The sequence below is a fragment of the Manduca sexta genome, chromosome 27 (genome assembly GCF_014839805.1).
Source record: "Manduca sexta isolate Smith_Timp_Sample1 chromosome 27, JHU_Msex_v1.0, whole genome shotgun sequence".
NCBI classification, from domain to species: Eukaryota; Metazoa; Arthropoda; class Insecta; order Lepidoptera; family Sphingidae; genus Manduca; species Manduca sexta.
The window spans coordinates 17,390,343-17,413,180 of record NC_051141.1 but is presented as its reverse complement, the minus strand read 5'-3'; the positions used below and the strand labels follow the sequence as shown (position 1 = coordinate 17,413,180).

The 22,838-nt window shown below is 35.2% G+C and overlaps 1 protein-coding gene across 6 annotated transcripts; it reads right to left on the bottom strand.

The window, feature by feature from the left end:
* Nucleotides 1-5,229: 5,229 nt before the first annotated feature.
* LOC115447442 lies at nt 5,230-22,743 on the bottom strand. 6 transcript variants are annotated; one of them, XM_037443861.1, is made up of 11 exons: nt 22,622-22,743; nt 22,252-22,339; nt 18,681-18,797; nt 17,775-17,974; nt 16,941-17,146; nt 16,620-16,707; nt 13,397-13,605; nt 12,978-13,164; nt 6,613-6,729; nt 6,155-6,390; nt 5,230-5,834 (listed from the first exon to the last, which is right to left on the bottom strand). In XM_037443861.1, exons 2-10 carry the CDS (start codon nt 22,336-22,338, stop codon nt 6,171-6,173), a joined length of 1,431 nt encoding a protein of 476 aa, XP_037299758.1. In that variant the 5' UTR covers nt 22,339; nt 22,622-22,743; the 3' UTR covers nt 5,230-5,834; nt 6,155-6,170. The 6 variants fall into 6 exon arrangements, with proteins under 6 accessions (XP_037299758.1, XP_037299757.1, XP_037299760.1 ...); XM_037443860.1 differs by lacking the exon at nt 22,622-22,743 and adding an exon at nt 22,463-22,600; XM_037443863.1 differs by lacking the exon at nt 22,622-22,743 and adding an exon at nt 22,463-22,599 and having other exon boundaries at nt 5,231-5,834; nt 16,941-17,047.
* Nucleotides 22,744-22,838: the final 95 nt, after the last annotated feature.

Genomic DNA, 22,838 nt, shown 5'->3' with positions numbered 1-22,838 from the left:
ACGGATGGCTCATATGCATTTAGGCCAAGGCTATACACTCATTACCCGAGAAAAGTTAACACAATATAAACAAATTTAAAGTACTTCATCTAAACGAGAAACGAAATCCTAGAACAGGGACTACAGAAAAAAGTGCCGTGATGCTAACAAAAAAACGCGTATCCACTCTCATTTATAAACGGACGTTTAAGAGAACATTATTATGTTTATTTTTGACCGAAAGTAAATATTTGGCACAATTTGTGGAAGTTCATAATTTGAATTTATTACGTTCATGAAGACCGAAAAAACTTTTTTTTCTGTAATGATTGCGTACAATACTTAATGAATAAAAAATCGGTATTCTATGATAAGAGAACCAAAACGAGAAACATCTTAGATTGTGATATACTTAATTTTGAAACTATAATATAAAAGGGTCTCGTTTCACCGTAACATTGTGGTATACGTTTTGGTGTGTATTTAATCAAAAATATATAAAATATCCGTCTCCCTCCCTTTCTTTAATGTTACCAAACCGATTTTTTACATACAAAAATGTATGGCACCGTATATTATCTCCTTCAAAAGTTCTCACAAGCGTAGCAGATGACAGACTGGGCAAAAAGAAATAAAATTATTTCCGAAACAGATCCTCATTCTGGACACCCAATTTTGCCAATATTTTTTCTAGGGTCCAGTAACCAACTCCACAACTCACGAGCGCAGCGGATATAGGGCGTAAAGTAATAAAAAATTTAAAGATTTCTGCAAGAGAATCTGGCTCTGGACGCCAAGTGGGAAAGGGCGCCAAATTCAAAACTATTGGCGCCTGTTACCACCTCTACAACTCACGAGCGCAGCGGATATAGGGCGTAAAGTAATAAAAAATTTAAAGATTTCTGCAAGAGAATCTGGCTCTGGACACCAAGTGGGAAAGGGCGCCAAATTGAAAACTATTGGCGCCTGTTACCACCTCTACAACTCACGAGCGCAGCGGATATAGGGCGTCAAGTAATAAAAAATTTAAAGATTTCTGCAAGAGAATCTGGCTCTGGACACCAAGTGGGAAAGGGCGCCAAATTGAAAACTATTGGCGCCTGTTACCACCTCTACAACTCACGAGCGCAGCGGATATAGGACGTAAAGTAATAAAAAATTTAAAGATTTCTGCAAGAGAATCTGGCTCTGGACACCAAGTGGGAAAGGGCGCCAAATTGAAAACTATTGGCGCCTGTTACCACCTCTACAACTCAAGAGCGCAGCGGATATAGGGCGTCAAGTAATAAAAAATTTAAAGATTTCTGGAAGAGAATTCGCACTGGATTCCAAGTGGGAAGGGCGCCAAATGGATTTATTCCACCTATTTCCACCTCTGTAACTTCTAAAGTACATACAGACCATAACAGTTTTGAGCTCTAATACACCAGTAAAATGCTAACCCCGAAATTTAAAACTTTTACCTTTCTTGATCCTTCAAGTGTCTTCCACGTATACATTTTTAGAATTTATTTTAAAAAATCCAGATGTGGAACTAATGAAATTTTCTTAAAGGCTTTAGCAGTTTAGTAGAGGAAGTATTTTATAGGGAGAATGGTTACTACTGAATTTTAGACTGTTTCAACATAAACCTGCTTTAAGAAATCTCCTTACATAGTATAAACGTTTTAAATTAACGCACACTCATCGCCCCGTCACACAACTAACAAAATGTTTCAAATCATTGGTAAATTTACAACTTGTTTATTATTTGAATTTCAAAACTGTATACTGAAATCGTTCTCTGTATTCTAGTTTATCGGATCAAACGGTGGGAAGATAAATGTGGGTTAATTCTTACCGACGGTATAATAATAAATTATAAGGACAAAAGTGGAGGGAAGATTTAATAAACGCTAAAGAAATCGCCGGGGAAGCTTTCAAGGAAGGCTCTGGATGGGTACACCAAAAAAATTGCTTTATAATCTAATCCGGTTATAACGACGTATGCCATGCCTTATTTGATGATTGACATCAGTTTTCAAGATTATGTACTGAATAATGATCAAGTATATTATAATTTTAATTTTGCCAAAAAGGCGTCACATCCTAAATATTATATAAGATGTGAAAGATTACCAGCTTTTTAAAAGCAATGTTTAATGTAATTAAAAGATCATTTTGGTATTCTACCTCTTTTTTTCGTTAAGTAATACATGTTCGTAATTATACAAGAAATATAATTTACTGGAAAATGAATCCTCAAAGCGATCACTGAACATAATAATGAGATTTCCCCCAAATCAAGAAGATAGATGAAGCCAATCGAGCTGTAGGTACTGAATTACCGTCCGTCTACTTTTTTCGATCTAAGGATATACAGATATTAGATAATATTGAAGTAGCATCTTGCTTTGTATGCTACACATCCCTAGATACCAGATGAATTTTGCGTGCTTTTCCACCCGTTTTATTAGAATCACAATTAAGAGTGTGTAAACACCTCAAAAATATACGTCGTTATAATCGAATTAGACGGCTTTGCTTACTTCTAAGATATTCAATGGCTACAAATCTTACGTCGTACGATAATGTCGGACTTTATACATTGTCCGAAATATAACTACTGATTAAATATGAACAAAGGTACCTTTTCACAAGTCCCTGCTTTTGGGTAGTCCAGCCTCGGTACATGTTAATACGCTCTGGCTGTAGCCTGTTGAGGAAATAGGTTTCTGCTAACGGCTCCTTGGTGACGGATACCGGACATCAGGGTCGTATAAAAAGGCTTTATATAAAAAAATCTCAAAATTCCTTTTCAAGGAAATGATCTAATTTTATTTAATTTTGTAAGTATTAATGACCATAAAAAAGGGTATAAAAATAATTCTCCAAAAACTAACGAGTTTCTAAATTATTACAAAAGTTTTTCAAAATGAAAATTGAGTTTAACTCATAATGAACCTATCTCTTATTTTCTAAAAGTCTTGACTAAGACTAATCCATACTTCTATATACATTGAACAGCTTATAAGTTACCGTTTTTATTGCTCGATTTAAGTACAAAGTTATGAGATTATATCAATAATTCCGGAAATTGAGAATTTGCATTTTAAAATTATTGTTAATTTAATATTTATGTTCTACAATAGATGTATGCAGGTATTTAAACACCGATTTTATAAGATTACTTCAATGAATATTCCAAAAAGTATTATCTGTGATTGAGGTTAAAGTTACGGCTTCATAATGTTTTTCTTATTTCTCCCATAATGGGAAGAAGGTAGAATGTTTAAGATAAGCGCTCCCAGAAAGATATGATTTTTTTCTTTTACTGAACAATTTAATTCCAGCTCACATAACTACTTAGATGTAAATTTAAGTTTTAAACTGCAACATTAAAAAATCTACGAAATGTGGATTTGTAACTGCGACATGTAAATTTTAAATGCAAACGCCTATTTCAGATTTTATTCAGAAGGTTCAAACTTTAATTGTAACATTTGACTGGGCCTGCCTAATATCATGAACGTATTCTCATTTAAAAACCTCAGATCTATACAATATTTTAAAAGTGTGATACCGAAGAGAATTAAATTATACCGATATGTATTTAAAAGTTCGTCCAAAATGTAGATATATAGAATTGCAAGCGACATCTAAACACCCTTACACTTAAAATAAATATCATTGCTAAATTCGGAATATTACAAAATATCAGATTTGTTTTATGACTAGAACTTAGGATATAAAAACCATAGTCAACAGAAATTGGTTTGACACATCGCCAACAAAAAAATATTCATACATAATTTTTTGTTGAATTTCGAAACCAAAACAAAAATCAAGCAATTGCAAAAACCGATGTTTACCCATAAATTATATTGATAATTTTTGGAAAAAAGGCTTTGCAATGAAGTGTCTTGCGGCAGTTGCGCATTTACAGCGCCCTTTCTAGCCCAAATGCATAAATTAAACTACATCATTAACTAAATTTTTTAAAGTAAAAACTGTAGATAGGAACAAAAAAAAATTAAGGTCAGTCGGGGGAAGTGCGCCATAAAATTTTCATAGCTGGATTCAATGCAAAATAATTTCTTTTTGTGCTGACTTAAGAATGTAATTTTATTAATTTAAGAATATTTGGTATTTTGTGATAACAACCTATAGCCATTCAAGGAAATCGGACCATAAATTAATAATATTTTGCTCAAAGTAAAAAAAAATGGTAGTAGGCGCACTTGCCTCCGGAAATGGGGTAAGTGCGCCTGTGTAAAAAAAAACGCCAATATGAAACATTATAAAGAAAACACTCACTTTAGTCCATAGAGAAATAAGTTTTACTCGCATTGCTCTTGGATAATTTTTAATCACTCAATATTATAACAAACTATGGCTGTCAAATCAAATTCGGGGTAAGTACGCCATATATATGTAAATCAGGGCTTGAAAACATTTTAGATTTTTTTTTGATATATAATTTTTTGTTATGTTAGAGTTTTGTGTGCGGATATGTTGGAATAAAAAAATGGTAGCCCTAATATAAAATCCATTATATTTCTAAAAACTAAGAAAAAACATACAAAAATGTAGGAATTAACAATTTTGAATGCGTTATAACTCAATTATTTAGAATTTGGCCTTATGACATTTGATATGTTTTAGCTGCATTATATCCAGATAACGTGCCTGATCGAACAGTTGCAACCTATTCACGTAAAGTTGCTCTAGACCAAGGTATTTCAGTTTTTCTTTTGTAAAAACGAATTAACTAATACGCCCTTTTATTTAAGTCGGCTCAAAACAAAATACCTTGAGTACAACGAATTCTGCTGTTAAGTATAACATTTTAATAATAATAATTCATATTAGTAAAACTTATTCTCAAAAAGGTTGGTTATATATGGATCAGGGGCAAGTGCGCCATACGACTATTAACTGTGGCGCACTTGCCCTACTCGACAATTTTTAGGTACATTTTTTCGCATTGCTAAAAAATCCTTTATTTTAGTATATATAAATAAAATTCAGGCAGGAAGTTAAAATAAAAGGTTTAAACTATATATTCACCTTACTGGTTTACAGAAATATGTTAAATATCTTGAAATATTTGATGTTATTTTTCAGGGGGTCATCTCGGTTTACAGGTCTAAATGACACTTACAATAAAATGGCGAATAAGTCGTATTAAAATGAACATAGCCATTTATGTTTTTTAGTGGAACTGTATTTCAGTTAGTAGCATAGATGTAAGATTGCGGTAATTGTATAACATCAATAGTTCTCGATTTTTTTAGGGTAGGTGCACTTACCCCGTCGGCGCACTTGCCCCACCTGACCTTACTTCTCTTACTAACCATAACTTTAACCTAAACATTCACAAACAAGTTTGACATTCAAATCAACACCAAATCATTGAACTTCTTGTAAAAAAAATATCACAGGTAAAACAATAAAGTGGGCAGGTGTTATTTTCCACAAATTAAACCGAAACCCGCCTATTAATTCTAAATATTGAGCACAAATTATACAACATATTTACATAAAAACTAACCAACATTTTTACATGTAAAATATGGACGAATCAAATGAGATCATAAGACAAAATATCTAACCTAAAATTTACTAAATAATCAGAAACAGCCGGCGCTGCAGCGACGCTAGGGATTATAAGCGCCATTATTAGTGTTATAAGCGACAGATGACACCAATCATATTTGTCAGCCTTTTTTATCCAGGTAACTGGACATGACACTAGGCTATGATGTTGATCGGCTAGGGAATAAGGGTAGCCGAGACACTGTCGCTGTCTTCTGACCGATAAATAGCACCGGAACAACAAAAAAGGCGAATGTGACAAGTCTCGGATTCTGTGTCTGTAAACAAAATACATTCGCTTCACTATTTTGCCACAGGTCTTGTAGTTTTAGAAGAGCAATAATTAGCACGGGATAGGCAACGTTTATCCAGAACTCTGCTGTTCAATATTTCGTTCTAAGTATATTTTAGTAGTCGCTTGGCGAAAAAAAATTTGCGCAAGCGTCTTGCAATTGATCCGAACACAGAGACCATACAATGTAAACGACGTAACCAATGTATGTCACACCAAGATAAACAAGCCTCATAATGGTAATTTGACTAAGTAATTTGGATAGTTTAAAATTAAAATAAAACAGAATAATATAAAGGCACATACCCGCCCGCTGGTTCATTTAATTGCGATTGCGGTACATCGAGCCCTGAGCAAGTCCCGAGGGGCCCTGGGCTACCCCCGATGGGCCCTGAGCAAGACCAGATGGTCCCCGGGCGATTCCAGAAGGCCCGCGAGCCAGCGGCAACTGATTACCCTGCTGATGTAACGCACCGGCGGGCCTGGCAGCTTGGCCCATGCGGAGTTCCGGATTTGGTCCATTCCATGGCATGTAGTCCTCCCTAAAATATAAATATACGTCTGTCGGTGCATAAGGGTTTGTTTTTAACATGTTATGACGTTGGAAATATAACTAAAATTACTATCACATTCAAATTATCAGTTTTCTTCGACATACTTCAGAGATTTTTTATTATGATTTATAAGCTTTAACTCAAAAGTAAATGCTCTGTCTAATAGTAAGAAATGATAAAGTAAAAATAAAAACAAAAAAGTGAACTTACAACAGCAGTTCATCCTGAGGGCCCTGGCGCATCGCGGGATTTGGTCCAGCCGCGACGTTAGAGTACATCGATTGGTAATTATTGACCTCTGGCTGGACATTGATGTTCGCAATTGGCCTGTAACATAACCAATGTAGACATCCTGCAACCTCACAATGCTACTCAAGCTAAGCAACATACCAAACAAATACGCACGGCAGCTGTCTCTATACTGCCTTCATAAATGCATGCCTTTCTATAATAAAATTATGCAGGAGTGATGCAATGTTTGCGAAATTAAAATAACATGATCAGCGGAACTAAACCGTTGATGGTGTGATAAATATATTTTTTTAATAATATTAAAGCTTACTACTACTAAGTTGAGTGGCGGGTAAGCAGTGTGGCTAGGTAACATGGCTATAGTATTAATTTGCAAAATAAAATGGTTGCGCAACATTCGCGCTATTGTCAAGCGACTCTTGGCAACTAACATATCGACGGTTGAAAGGCTAATTGTCTTAAGCGACATCTTTATTCGAAAAATGTTTACCAAATAAAATAAAAAAAAAACAGAAAAAAAGTGCTGATTTTAAATATGTATGAAACTCAGTGTCGTAAAGAAATGACGCTTCAGTCAATTTGCCTTTTAACCTTCGGTATTATGTTAACCGAATGCTACAATTGAATGTTACACCACAAAATAAAAATAAAACTGCGTCATAAGCACAGTTCATACATTTTTATTTTTCAAAATAAATAGTCTGAAATTATAAAAGCGAACCAATAAGGTATTTATGTCAAAATTTTAATTTGAATCCAATGGTTTGAAACAAATATTTATTGGTTTAAAATAATAAACTTCCCACTATTTCCAAATGAACTTCAATTAGTAGTTAACGGAAAAGAAATTTACAAAATAATAAATACAATAAATACTTGAAACGATATCGTGTCGTTTATTAAAAAGCAAATACAAAATATTTTCACACAAAAATAAAATAAACTTTTAGAAAAGCAGTCATAGCTACAACTTTATGTCGTATTAACACACCATTGACTATAACACAAAACAAGCATAAACAACATCATGTAATTAGATATTTTTAAAGGTTAATTCAGCGCCGTGATCTATCAAAATTAATTCGATAATGCGTTGGAAGATGGCCGTAAATATACGTATTCAGTTATTAATATTAAAGGCCGTCGCTTATATGGCGGAGCGCAGTGTCGATAATTTTTTACTGTCAAACTATTATCGACATTGTCTTCATTGAAATAATATTGAAAATCAATTAACACAGCAATGTAATACAATTTATTTTGGTGTTAAAACATTTTGAATATTATTTCAAAAAAGACAAAGTCGATATTAGATTGACAGTAAAAAAAATCTGCGCTGCGCTCCGCCATATCTGCGACGGCTCTAAGGCTTAAATTTCTGTAAGTAACCAACAAATGAATGAATTTACACGATGTTACATTTGATTAACTAAGTATATAATTGTTTATTATAGAATACATAGATAATTAATATATTTATATTCAAACCCTCGTCGTTACACGGTAAGCCATGACTAAACGAAATAACAGTAAAAAATAAAACAAAAAATTAGACTTTCGACTGCACGGATACAATGCCAATACTATCATGCAATTGAATTTATTAAAAATACGCTAGGTGGATGTTACGTACATGTATACAGGTGGGTTTTTGTGAGGCATTAATAGTTCGTAACCTAATCGCTGTAACTACAGAAATAAGTGTTTTGGAAACTGTACATTATTGAAGATATTTTAATCCAAGATGATATTGGTAAAACTGTATCAATTGATTCACAGATATCTCGTTCAAAATTTTAATGAATTCGATCATCTCTAAGTATAAATTAGTCTCCCATCACATTCTGCAGTTGTAGTGATTTAGTTAACCCTCATGGTCCCCTCTCAAAAATCCACCGTGTAGTTATATCCCGACATGCCAATGTTGTGTAAAGCCTATTCTTTATATTAGCCATAATTAACTTTATTTTGTGCTGTCTTAGTCGTGTCTACAAAAATGTTGAAATGCCTTTCGGTTTACTTACTCCTGACTAACCGCTTCTTGGGGTAATTCATTCAAACCCTCCACAGCTTCTAATAGCGGCTTCGACTCGACTCTAATTTTTGAATAAATCTAGTGCATTAATTCAAGTAATCCATAAATGTATTCGCGGTTTAATCTAGATTCATCTACTATACAAGACTCTAGAACTACGAATTATACAAAACATATTTACGATATTGATTCTAGAATCATCTAGCATCTAGTAGATAATGGCTTCGGCCTGATTCTAATATATTAAATCTAAGTTCATCCATTACAAACAAACTAACGGTGGCATTCGTTGTCTACAACCTAATGAATATGCTTTGGCTTGATTCCAATTTGATGTTAAAATTTTGAATTCCGACGCGGAGCCGTAACATCCCTAACGATTAAGTCCGAATTTACGAGAATCACATATCGACATTTATCACAACTTGACGGTCACGGCATTTCACTGGTGACCACACCTAGGAACTGAATCGAAGCCCCTTTTGGACTGAACAATAAAACAGTGTTCTTTCATTAAGATAGTAAGTGATGTAGTGTTATATATAACATCTAAATCTATACCTTATATATAATGCTGAGGATTTGTTTGTTTCGACACGCTAATCTCAGAATCTACTGGTTCGAATTGAAAAATTCTTTTGGGGTTGGATAGATCATTTATTGAGGATGTTTGTATGCTATAACATCACGCTATGACCGCTAGGAGCGGAGCATCAATGAAAAATGCAATAACGGGGAAAATTTATATCACTTGAGAGCTGACGTTGCGTGCGCTGCGTCAACGGTTGAAGTTAAGCAACAAATGAAAGAAGAAGTTGTTCCTCTTAAAAAATTCATAAAAACATATATTATAAAACAAAGTCCCCCATCGCATCTGCCTGTCTGAACGCGCTAAACTCAAAAACTACCCAACGGATTTAGATGAAACTTAATATGGAGATAGTTTGAGACCCTGGTAAGGAGCTACTGTCTATACCGGGAAAATATATAGTGGGAATTTTATTCCAGAAAACTATCAGGCGAGCGAAGCCGCGAGCAAAAGCTAGTACATAGTAAAAATATACTTAGCAATCAAGGAAAAGTCTATTTTTGAAAATAGAAGATTGTATTAAATTTTAAAAAGAAGAAAGGCAGGATACTTTATGAAAGATAAATTTAAATAAATGTATTTTAATAACATTATATTATAGATATACTAATGTATATTCACAGTTTGTATGAATGTATGTTATGTATTGATATGAGGGCAAATAGACAGTTTTCTGCCAGAGAAGTTACATCGTTATTGCATAAGGAATATAATCCTTTTGTGTGATGTGGCTACCGGTTCAACACCGCGACTGCCTTACTAATACAATTCCGTGTAGGGTGACGATGCTGGATCCCATTGTCATATTCTGTACTTTCGCTTGCCGTGTTACTTGTAAGTTGGGTGCGGATAATTTTGTCATAAAAAATCCAAATATTGCCGTTCGCCTATAGTGAGATATCTGAAAAACCTTAGACCTAAATGTCTAGTGATCTTTAAGACGATCTGGGTTATATTCTATCTGGTAATATATTAACACACACAGACGTCAATACCTTACCAATGAACATACTTCATTACTGATTTATCTAGCCAGTGTGTCCTGACTTTAATACTTAAGAAATATTTGCGCACGAAAAAATTCCCAGCACAGTAATTAGACGGGAACTGACTCATCACATTCATCAGTAAGGCATAATTAAGTGGTTCTAGATAATTGATCATTCGTCTTATTGGGATTAGACGCAATGAGTACAGAAATGAGGGAGCCAGCACCGCAGAACGTTGATATGCGCGGACGTACTTCGGGTCGGTCCACATCTTCTGACGTCTCGGTTCTAGGCCCGGCGGAGGCGCAATCGAGGCTGCTTGCGCATAGTTGAATGCGTGCGCATGGGCATGAACTTGGCCGGGCGCTTGCGCATGATCAGGCATCGCAGCATACGGGGGTGTAAACGCTGCCGCATGCTCATTCGCGTGCAGGGGCAAAGACGGGTGCGCGTATTCGAGTGCACGTGCGGGCATATGCGCGGACGCATGTCCGGTGACACGGGCAGGCGCGTACACAGGCACATACAGGTGCACGGGCACAAGGACTCGAACGCGTCCATACCCCGGCGCGGGCACAATGGCTGGCAAGTACGCGGGCACGACAGCGTAGCCGGTGGGTGCCGGCGGCGGCAGCGAGACGGGCTCACGCCTCTCAGTCGGGAACCAGGCTCTGGCGCAATATGTGAAGTGATGCCACCGTGTACTTCGCCGGCGAGTTTCATGTATACTCCGATTACATTGAAAATATTGATGCGACTATTCAAAATAATACGGATGCTGTCTGATCAGTCATCAAGATTTGAATTGTAAAATGGCAACATACTATTAATAAATTCTCTGAAAATGTCTTCCTGATAAACTGTGGCGGTTAACAAGTCTTTTTGTCATCATTCTAAACGCGAAATATTGACCATCCCTCTAGTTGATATTAAGAAAAGAATACAAGCTTGGTATTGTGTTACCCCCAGTAATTAAGGCCCACTCAGTGAATGAAATGTATGATAATGATGCAAAACTTACTATAAACCATTGCCGTGATACAATAGTGCCAATTAAAAAGCTAGAGAATATTAACTGAATTTTGTGTAATGACTGATTTAGAATTTAATTAAGGTCATATTTCATATTCGGTATAAGGTAAAGAATTTATTGACTATACGAATGCTGAGCTAATAATATTTTTGTTTCATAAAACTCACCGGCGTACCAAACATGATTAGTACCTATATGAGTGAACGGCTATGCGCAAGTGTCAAATAGTTATCACCGTCCCTTAATTGATCGACACTTGCGCATACGCACCACATGTGACAAGCTAAAAAGCTGTTGAAACGCATATTTTTGGGTTAGTATTAGAATTAGATGAATAACCAAATACAGATCATGTTACACTGCTTAAAATATACTTGGGAGCATAGGAGTTGCAATGTATTTTTCATTATTAAAATCTCTAATGCCATAATTTTGATTATTAAATTTATTTCCAGCTAGTGTTGCCCACAAGTATATATTTTTTAAATTACTTAAATGAGTTATGAGTGAAGTGTTATTTTATTATATATTTATTATTGGAATAGGCGTATCATTCCCGCTTAGAATACAATCGAGTCTGGCTTAGCTGCTGTTATGCAAATTGTTAATAAGACTTATTAATCATCAGGAACAGTTACTGTACTTATACATTTTTAGAAATCACATTAAATATGTGAAAATGACACTTTGGCTCTTTGATAGAGCCGTCTCATGACACAAAACCGATTCCTAAAGCCGATTGATTTTAAATTCACTCACAGCTCATTTATAGTTAATAATAACGACTAAGTTTTAGTTTTATTTTTAAAGATTATTATCTGGATATAAGCCCGCAAATGCCTTAAATGTGGTAATGATCATCTAAATAAGCATGTTTCATTCATCTAAATCGCATATTTTTATTGTAACACCACGTATTTAGCATATCTCAAATCTAGTGCGCTTTGAAATCAAATCTATTTTTACTTTTAATATACAAAATATAATAAGTCTTCAAATGTCGTTAATATTGGAAAATTTTAAAGTTATTTAAATTTACAACATTTACAATTTACATAAATTGTGTTTAGGACATCGGTTTAGTATAATATATGTTATTTCTTCGGTATTTTTTTTTCATAAAACTTGGTCATTATTATTCGACAGTCTCTAAGTACACAAATGTACAATATATCGAAACAAATAAGATTTTCAAATTTATTTTTATGTAATATATTTTTCTTCTGCTAGACCGCCATATTGAGTTGTAATTTTTAACATCAGACAGGTTATCTTTTTCTCGTTATTTTGTATAAAACAATTATCAAAGTATGAACTTGCTTAATCAATGCCTATATCACTTGTCTACTGTGCTAGCTGAAAGTACCAGTATATTATTAGGAGGTAACATTTTATGTGGTTTATTCCCCACCACCATGTTTTTTAACATGGAAACCACAACCAAGCTGGCCTGTAACCAATGTATTAAATGGCGAACCTAAGCCTAAAAATCTTAAGAGACTGCCGACACAGTGCCGGATAAGCTCAATCCAAACAAAACTATACCTACTGACACTTCTTACAATGTTCATCGACAAATCAAAGCCAAGATATCCCTCAAGTAGAGTTTAGTCTAAGAAACTTCGTCCCTACAGCTGGATTAATCCGGCACTGTCATACAACTGAAGCCGTACTCACCCGCCGGGCAGCTCCTCCACACGCGCCCTGGACTCCGCCTCCGGCCTGATCATCGGCGAGGTGTATTCCTGCAGTATCATCGAGAGGATGTTGTCGGCCCTCTCCTCGTTATACTCCACGGACTCCAGCGCAATCATGACCAATTTCTCCGGCACCGACCAGTACTTCCTGTGTAGCTTCTCGAACACTGCGACCAATTTTTGTTGGTCCATGTACTCCAAAGGTGAGGTGACACAAACCATAGAATTATGGATTTGCTTGGTTGAACTTCGTACAGTAATTCCATAAAAATTATCGACATAATCTTACTGAAATGAGACTGAAGAACTAAAATTCCTTTAACTAGTTGTTTTGTTATCCCGAACATTATCATCTTTTCTATCTTGAGATCTGTCTGCCTGTTACAAAGGGTTACTCACCCAGCTGCCTGTCCTCAAGCGTTCGCATCAACACGACCTTTTTCACTGGTTGCGGCGTGGGCTCCTTCTTCTTCTGCTGCATATTGTCCTTCTTCACGTACCCCATCGCCTCCAAGTCCTGGCCAGCCATCTGTACGCTGTTGTCGTTCTTGGCGAGCACCTCCAGAATGAATGTCTCGTCCGCTTTCGGGAACACGCTTTTTAAGTACCTAAAAGAGAATTTGCGATTAGTTCTTAGTCTTTCCTGGACAGATCTCACTTGTGACACCTCGGGTTGATTGCATAGCATTATGTATTTCTTCGTTAAGCAGTGGCGTTGAAATAGTCTTTTCTTCCGGTTTGAAACGTTGCAAGCAGTGTAAATACTTTTGCTGGGCATTATGAGTGCTAACCTGGACGATTGGTGCAATGTAATGTCATGTCATGGAATGTTGCCAGATGATTAACAAACACGCCTCAGTATTTAAATGAAGTTAGAACAAATTAAAATATTTCTCGGTGAAATATGTCCAGCTATTGGACTTTTAACAAATATATTAAATTATCCACTATTAGTGGCAAGTTTTGAGAGTTTGAGCTAAGAAACATTGGAGTCTATTGGAGTGTGAAGTCTAGTAATCCGCACTGGGCCAGTGTGGTGGACTAAGACCTAATCCCTCTCAGTAGTAGAGAAGCCCCGCGCCCAACAGTAGGGCAAGACGAACACTAGAGAAGCAAGAAAGGAAATTACCTGTACAAAGTGAAATAAAACCAGGACCAGCAACGCATTGTAGCTTGATTGTAGATAGACAACTTGGTATCAAATGGACCTGTCCGAATCTAGTTCAATACAGAATAAAGTCTATACCGTCACCTATTTATTATTTGCGTGAGGATTAAGGTCATGATACATTACTCGAATCACGTCTGGTTCTGTCTCTAGGTTCTGTATTCACTATTCACAGGCTAACAAACATCTACCCTTTTAATTATACTATTGTAACAATATTAACAATCATTAAGCTACGGAAAAAAATAAGAACATCAAATATCAAGTTTCGTATATTATCATGCAAATTTAGCTTAAGGTGGTAGCTCAAGGTCCATTTTCATACATTTTGTTTCGGCTTTAATCTGGGTAACTAAACAAGTATTGGCAAGTAAAGAACTTAAATTCACGTCTAGTTAGTGATTAGTTCTCGCAGTTGAAAGAAAAATGTAAAAATAATTAATAATCATGGATATTTCGGCCTTTAAAATTTAATATGACGAAATTTTAAAGGCAGAAATATCCATGATTATTAATTATTTTGCGAGAACTAATCACTAACTAGACGTGAATTTAAATTCTTTACTTGCCAATACTCTTTTAGTTACCCAGATTAAAGCCGAAACAAAATGTATGAAAATGGACCTTGAGCTACCACCTTAACTTTGTTCGTTTCTCTCAAAAGCAAGTTATGACCATATTGTCTGAACTGTGAAATGAATAAGGAAATAGCTCTTGGATGTTGTTTATTAATAAAGGACAAATAGGCAGCATCGAAGTCTTTTTTTTTGTTTTATGAATGGTGATTTGCGAACATTACACACAGTGTATGACCAGCTTTATTGCGTAAATCCTTGAAGTTCAGATAAGATAGGAGATGATTCATAAAGAGAGCATTAAAGTGTCAAGCCATACTGACAGAATAATCTGGTTCATTCGTCACTGTCTACCGCGAATCGCGATTGGTAACCTAATGCAAAATTATGGATAGTTAGCATTCGAACAGTTTACTGCAAGAAGTATGGGTCATTGTCTTGTCCTTTTTTTTAATTATTTTTTTTATATAGTGGATCGACAATTTGGCTTCCCTACGAAATGTTAAGCGTAGTAAAACCCATAGAAAGTGCTGACCGGCCAATGACACATGCATCGCCGGACAGTCGACAGTCATGCCGGCCTGCACAATTGCTTCTTCGCGCTCAGTTTGAAGGACCCAAAGTTATAGGAAGGAGGGAACACTTATGCTGGCAAATCACTCCGCAGCCTGATGGTGCGGCACAGATATGAGTTACCGAAACTTTTGGTTCGAGATGACAGATGTTCACCGGTTCGTGGAAAATGAGCACATGGGTAATTTCGTCTCCATATCTTTCCTTAAGGCTAGACACCTCGAAGCTTAGGTGTACGTCAGGCTGGCCTGACCCCTCTGGTTTTTAGTATTCTTTACATAAGTCGAATGTACTTTTATTTACAAATATGTATTACCTAATACCTATATTTTCAATGTACCGCTTTTATATATGTACCAAAATCTTATTGTTGGCCGGGACAACCTGGTATTTTTAACTCAATTCCATGCTTACCACCACTTCTAAAAATGAAGGTACTATTCATTGCTACAAAACTAATATATTCTTTAAATTATGCATATTTACAGCTTCATTAATACTAAAACGAATAAAATCAAAGGTCGAGCTACACTAACGAAAAAGATTTCGGCACATATCGCCGTTAAAACTTTTTTTTTACCCGTTTTAAGAAAAAGTAACCATAGAATATTCTTCTTAATGTCATCTTTATTTAGACCTATAGTTTTATATAATCATTTAACATACAATAAATAAAACTTAAAATTCGATGCAAATTGTCACTATTCTCGTAATTATTTATGATAGAGATTAGAAAGAAATTATAAGTGACGAGTTATGAGTATGGAATAATCAATAATGATTATTAAAGTATAACATATTTTTTTTACATTGAATAATGATTATTTTATTGTTATTTATTATATTTAATTAAAAAGAATGTGTTGCAATAACCTAGCCTTAAATTTAATAAAATTTTCCTCTGCGCTTTCGTATAAAACTTTCTACCTTTCTCCATGTTTTGGTAATACAACACTTATGTAATTTTTTTTCATGATTAATATGAAATTATTAATATGGATGTAGCAATTGGAATCAGACAGAGGCAGGTGGTGTGGTATGCTCGGTCAGCCTGGATCAGCCACGGTCTCCCCAAAATTACTGATGGGACTATTTGTCTCGAAGGGTTCCTAGCAAAGTCAAGGAGCACCCAAACTAACTTTTACCTCAATCTACATCGACTCTGATAAAACTGGTATTATTCCTTGCACTTATAAAATTCTAAAAAAATTATAAAAAGGAAAGAATGAATTAACCACTTATAAAGAAAACACAAAATTTATAAAACTTTACTATTATATAAAAAACAAAATAGTATGGTACTCACTTCAGCTTCATCTTGGGGGAGGAGTGCCTAGTTGTCGTCTGCTGCTCGGGGTGCCGCGGCCGCGCACTCCTGTAGTACGCTAAGGCCGCTGCAAAAACAAACTTTTACATAGACTCTTATTCCTGTCAAAACTTGTCTTTAGACCAAATCATAAATCAAATTTAAACTTTAGTAATTAAACTCACTGGGCCGGAGTTGAAGTATTCACAGTAATTGGTAACTTTAATAATGAGAGATGGTAAATGACGTGACAGACCGGTCGAATTGGAAATATACAAACGATCTAATTACATATTAATGCACAAAATACTTATCACTCACCTTGCATCATATCTTGTCTTGGCGAGAAGCGGCCGGAGTCCGACGACCCGGGGTACGCAATGGGAGGATGCATCGCCGCGAGGCTTTCCGCTACGCCCATATGCAGCCTGGCGGCCGAAGGAGACATGGTCAAGGGACCTGGGGTTGCGATCGGATGCTTCTCCACTTGCAGGGCACTGATAACTACTGCCTCTCGATTGTAGTACCTGTCACGGGTTTTATAAATTCGGAACATCAACTACTAACGTATTGTGAGATCCAAAGCTATATGCTTTGCTCTTACCACCAGGCTTTTAAGCCAAACTGTGAAGCTGAAACACTCTCAAACACTATCACTCACAAAGACTAGACGTATGAGATATCAGATCTGTAACTGAAATCTAAACAACCTACAGGAAAGCGATGCTTTAAAAAGCTCCTTATACGCAAAAGCAATCCCAGGATACGTGAGGAATGAGGATTTTTAAGGGTTTTTAGACAATCGTAGAATGTCAGACTGATTTTCTTAAGTGACATAATTTGTGTGAAGATGGGTCAGGCCGAACGACATTATCACCACGCTATTAGAAATAAAGTAAAGAACAGCCGAGTCGTCAAAACTGCCGTCCATATAGGACCAAAGGTAGGTGCAAGATTCCTAAAAAACTGGTGATCATTAGTGTATTTACAAAACAAACAACCGTAGAAGTTGCGACCACGGTAAAGGCCACGTAATTATGGGGGAAAGGAACCCTACGCCGTGCAGTGGAGCCGATAAGCTTATTATTACTAGTACTAGATACCACACAATTCCGAGCAGTACCATCCACTAACTCGACTAACTACATGACTTACTTCTTCAGCAAGATCCTTATGTGTGTGTGGCTGACTGTGGGGAACATGGAGCTGATCCTCGCGACGAGCTCGTCCGTGTCAGAGAACATCGTGACTGAATCCTGGAACTTTTCGTTCAGATGAGACACACGGCCTGGCACTGGGCTGTCTTTAGAAGTTAGACACAGTGCCCGCCCCAGTACAGGGCCCTCTCGGGTATCCTGAGCAGAAGGAGTCTTCTTAACTTCGGTGATAAGGATTTGTTGGACTAAGTGCAAGATGCGTCTAATAGCATTTGCCTTTAGTGAAAATTTATAATCTAATTGCTATTTATTTTGAGTTTTTATAGCTTTCTAATTATTTACGTGCAAATTTTAATACAATGGTTTTTGCTAAGGACCAAGCGTCTATGTTTTGTGTGATGTTATTATTTTTTCTGTGTTTTGACTTGGATTCTGGAACCATGGGCGTACAGAGAATGGGTATTGGTCAGGAGGGTCAGCTGTCCCGACTTGAACGTGTAGACCACGAAATGGCACACGTAATGTAATTGTCGAAACTAAGAAACATACGAGTCATTCAACATTTATTTAATTTTGTTTTAATTATACGCCTACTTATTTCTTAACTACTATTAACTTGTATTTATAATAATAAAGCCGATTTTTATTTGTAGAAGTAGGTACTGAGACAACTTATAAGAAGTCAGTACGCCTAGGCTGGTACTAATCTGTTAAATCATGCATTTAAGTCTCCCGTCATTTAAACATTTCTAAAATAAACTGTGAGATCGCAGTCTGCACCAGATCCGTTATTCATGAAACAAAGCCTTGTTATCCGCAACGATTCCATTAGTCATCTACCAGCTATTCGTGCTAATCACGCAGGAGTAAGGACTACAACTGCAGTAGACAAGCTGCTACTTACTTGATGCGGCCTAAGCCCTTTTGGGTGGAACATATTTGCTTCCTGTGATTGGAAAGCCTGTTGCACGGGTACTGGGGCCGGGTAGGGGTGGACGTGGTAGGGGGAGTTGTGCGACGCCTGCGCATCCGGTACAGACATGGGACAAATGAAACACTCATCAAACGTGCAGGTGCGGGTTATCAAGGTTCGAAAAATCTTTACAAAGTTTTATACCCCGTTGATTTACTGCTGGTGCCGTCAAACGTCGGTTACAAGACCGGTTACATATACAGAAAATCCTAGTCCAATCATTTTCTACTTAAAATAGAAAGAAAGTAGCTTATTTTGCTGCTGTTGACATTTCATTGATTAAGGTAGGATATTATTTATACCGAAGAATAATAAGAAATCATTGCTTGAATGTTATATTGATGGATAGTGCGAGTATATTTAAGTGATTTTAAATTTTAGTAAACAATAGCCTCACCTTTTATTATAACACAATAAATATATTAACATATTACCTAAATTAAGAGGCAGGTTATTTACTAGTATTTATTATATTAATAGCAGTGAACAGCGCCATCAAATAATATAGGATACACACACACACACTAAAATAAAACTAAATTCTTATATTCAATCAATTTAAAACTGGTTTTAATTTCGTGTTACTGATTAAAAATAGATATTATTGTGTTCAAACTAAAGCTGTAACCAAATAAATTTTGATAACACATACACAAATCGTTAGCTAAAACAGGACCGGATAAGCTCTAAGGCAAATTAGGCAACTGCCTAGGGGCTCGACATCAGGGGCCACGCACCGAGAAAGGTAAAGTAAATTACTTATTTTATTTAATAAGACCGCTAACCAATCACAATATTATTGCCTTAATTATCTTTTAGTTATATTTTCGTACGTTTTGGAACTTATTTAAAGTTATTAAAGAATAATCGTAATTTATTTTTTCGCAGCGTTTTTAACCCTGACCAATTGGGTTAACATGTACTGCAGCGCAGGATCAGCTTTTATACCGCAAAGCAATGCGAAAACTATTGTATGTATATTCACACTTACCGGTGAGAACTATTTTCCAACGGAAAATTCAAAACTTGAATATAATAGAAAACGGAAGTGATTAATAAACTAGAAACAAAATATAATTATTATTTAATTAAATAACTAAAAAATATCCATAGTTATAACTGTCATCTTCATTTAATTCTTAAATTGAGCCCATTTTACTGCTTCCATACCACTCTTTAATTTAATTTCATAAAAACATCAAATATTGACATCTTCATGGCAGATTATTTCATGGATTGTGCATTTAAGACGACATTACCTACCTATAACCCGCTTTTTAAAAATAAGGCAAATAAAACCTGAATACCAAAAACTAAATTAATAGAACGAGATACATTACAAAAACAAAAACTAGGTACTGTAAGTAATAGTATATAACAACAGCCAATAAAATGCCTAAATTATATTTCTCACATGACGCAAGTGGTAAATGGATTGCTTTAGGAGTAATCGGTGTGCGGCGGAACGCGAATGCAAGGATAGCTTGATCTACCACTCATTCGGTCGATACGGCACGCCGCCGTAGTTTCTAGCCCACGCCCCTACGATAATTACATGCAATCGTGATTTTTTACATAGTGTTAGTAGTAGTTTATGAAGTTGGTTTTATTTTCTGTTTAAGTTTTAAATTTTAGCTGTTTTTAGAATAATACATAGATATGATCACATTTACATAATATTATATTTATTGAACAGTTTCATAGTCTATCTCCATAGTTCTTCATCAGATCCCAATAATGTGTATATCTCTTCTCTGAAGAATATACATTTAAAACCATTGAGAACCCCATCCAAATAGGATCAGTAGTTATTGAAATAATCGCAGTCATACATATTATATTCATAGTCGCAAAATATATAATCTTCTTTTTTGAAGTTTGTCAATAAGGTTGTGGTTAAAAGAAATGGGATGTCAGGAAATGTAAAGGGGCTCCAATATGTGCATATCCTAGGGGCCCCGACGTTCTTAATCCGGCCCTGGCTAGAATTTGTTTGTGACGGTTGATTGAGAAAAACAAGAGCAGGAATTAAAATAACTTTTTAATATAATTATTATTAAATTATATTAAGTAAGGCCAATAAGTTTATTCAGATATTTTTCAAAATATTATAATAGTCTTATTAAACCCCTAGTTGAATAGAAGGATAAGCCAATACAATAGCATAATAGTAGTCATAGTTAAGCTTTGTTTTTCCCAAGCATGCCTATTGTGATGTGTGCATTTAATGAATAAATCTTTATACTCTGAATCATAAATGCTGTGGTCACTGCTCCGATGTTACCAGTTCTTCATTTGTACTGAAAACCTTTAATGTGTTTAGATTTTGGCATTACAATAATTATACAAAATCAATCATTCAATAGATTTAAAACACTAGTTTTTTTCTCCCGCCATATATTCCTGTACAAACTTTCATCCTGTCCTCTGTATACTTACTAAAAATTATATTATGCTATAATTGTTTGTATATCAAATTTAGTTCACCTCTTCATTGCATCATTTATTTGACATATTTTGCTTATATTTGAATTAAGATAATAAATTATATTTATTATTAATTTAAGTATTGCTGCCTTCATATTGTATTTTATCTAAATTGATCTAAACTAGAGACATAGCTATCGAAGACTTGGTTGCCCGGAACCACTAACTTTTTTGACCTATCTGGTATGTGAGACCTAACAAAGTATGCTTACCAACAACAATTATATTGAGGACCTTTTTTATATTGGTTGCCACTCTATTTATCTAGACAGAAGTTTATCTCAAGAGTAGCATAATTAGGTGTTGCAAGTGAAAGTATGTACTTTTTATAAATACTATTATTATTGTGTATTGTTCCGCAATTGCAGTTGTATTGTATATTCAGAACAACTACTGCATTGATGACTTGCTTGGTGTCTGGAAGTTTACATACCCCATTTAAATATCATATTTATCAGTGGCAATGTATGAAATTTTCCAAAAGGAAATCCGAATTGTAGCTCTAATAATATGCATAAATGCATATTTATGCTATTTTTATATATACTTTAGTCAGGGTTGTAACTGGTTGTTAAGTGGGAAAATTATATTTGAATAGACAAAGTAGGAATAGCATTTACAGACTAAAACCTACTTACATCACATCCAGTTTGTATATTTTATTCATAAAAGGTACATAATTAATATATGTTTTTGATTATCAACGTTTTTTTTTGTTTTAATTATTTTGGTGTGATGAAATTGACTATAGTTAGGGAATGATATTTACAAGTCATTTGATGATATGTTATGATGATACATTTGAAATAAAGTTTAGGCTCACAAATATTAAATTGGGTGCAATAAGTTTTACTGTGATCTTACTTGTTCCTTCTAGACAGAAAAAAAATACCTAGGTAGTAGTTACTTCAATGATAATGGCGGGAAAACTAGCCCATTCTTAATTTAAAACACAAGTGACAGGTATCTAAATGGTAGAAATGTTTTGTTTGTATATATAATTTAGATAAATTACCTGACGTTGTATAGTTTCCAAGCCGAGGTGAGGACCAGAATGATGATGATTTTGTACCGGCGGGTGAATATTTCTTGAATTCTCCATACTGGCCCGTTTAAAAAAGAAATAAGTAAAATAAATGAAAATAAAACAAAACGTTAGTCGCGACACTATAATACTTTTACAGTCAGTTATGAATTATTTTAAAACATGTAAAAAAGATTCAAACCTTCTTTTATTAGATACTTAAATGCAACGATGGATTTATTATATTAAAGACCGAGAACATTTTCGCAAAATATGCTGACGAGTGCTACGAAGGATGTCCGAAGCAGTAATAATATATAAGCCCAGTCATCTCACATCAAACGAGCTGAATTTCAATTACCTTTTTTATGTTCTGCAATACCTTGGTTTGTAACAACTACATTTGGGTGGTTAATAATGCGCAAATCGCAATTTTTAGCTGCTAAAATCAATAATTTCGCGCCGCGCGCCACAGGCTGCCTGTTGTTGGTAACATTAAGTGTATAGACTGCCAACCTCATCCAAAATGTAAACTTATTTTTAGAAACCATTTTGTATTGAGTTCCTAATAAAAAACA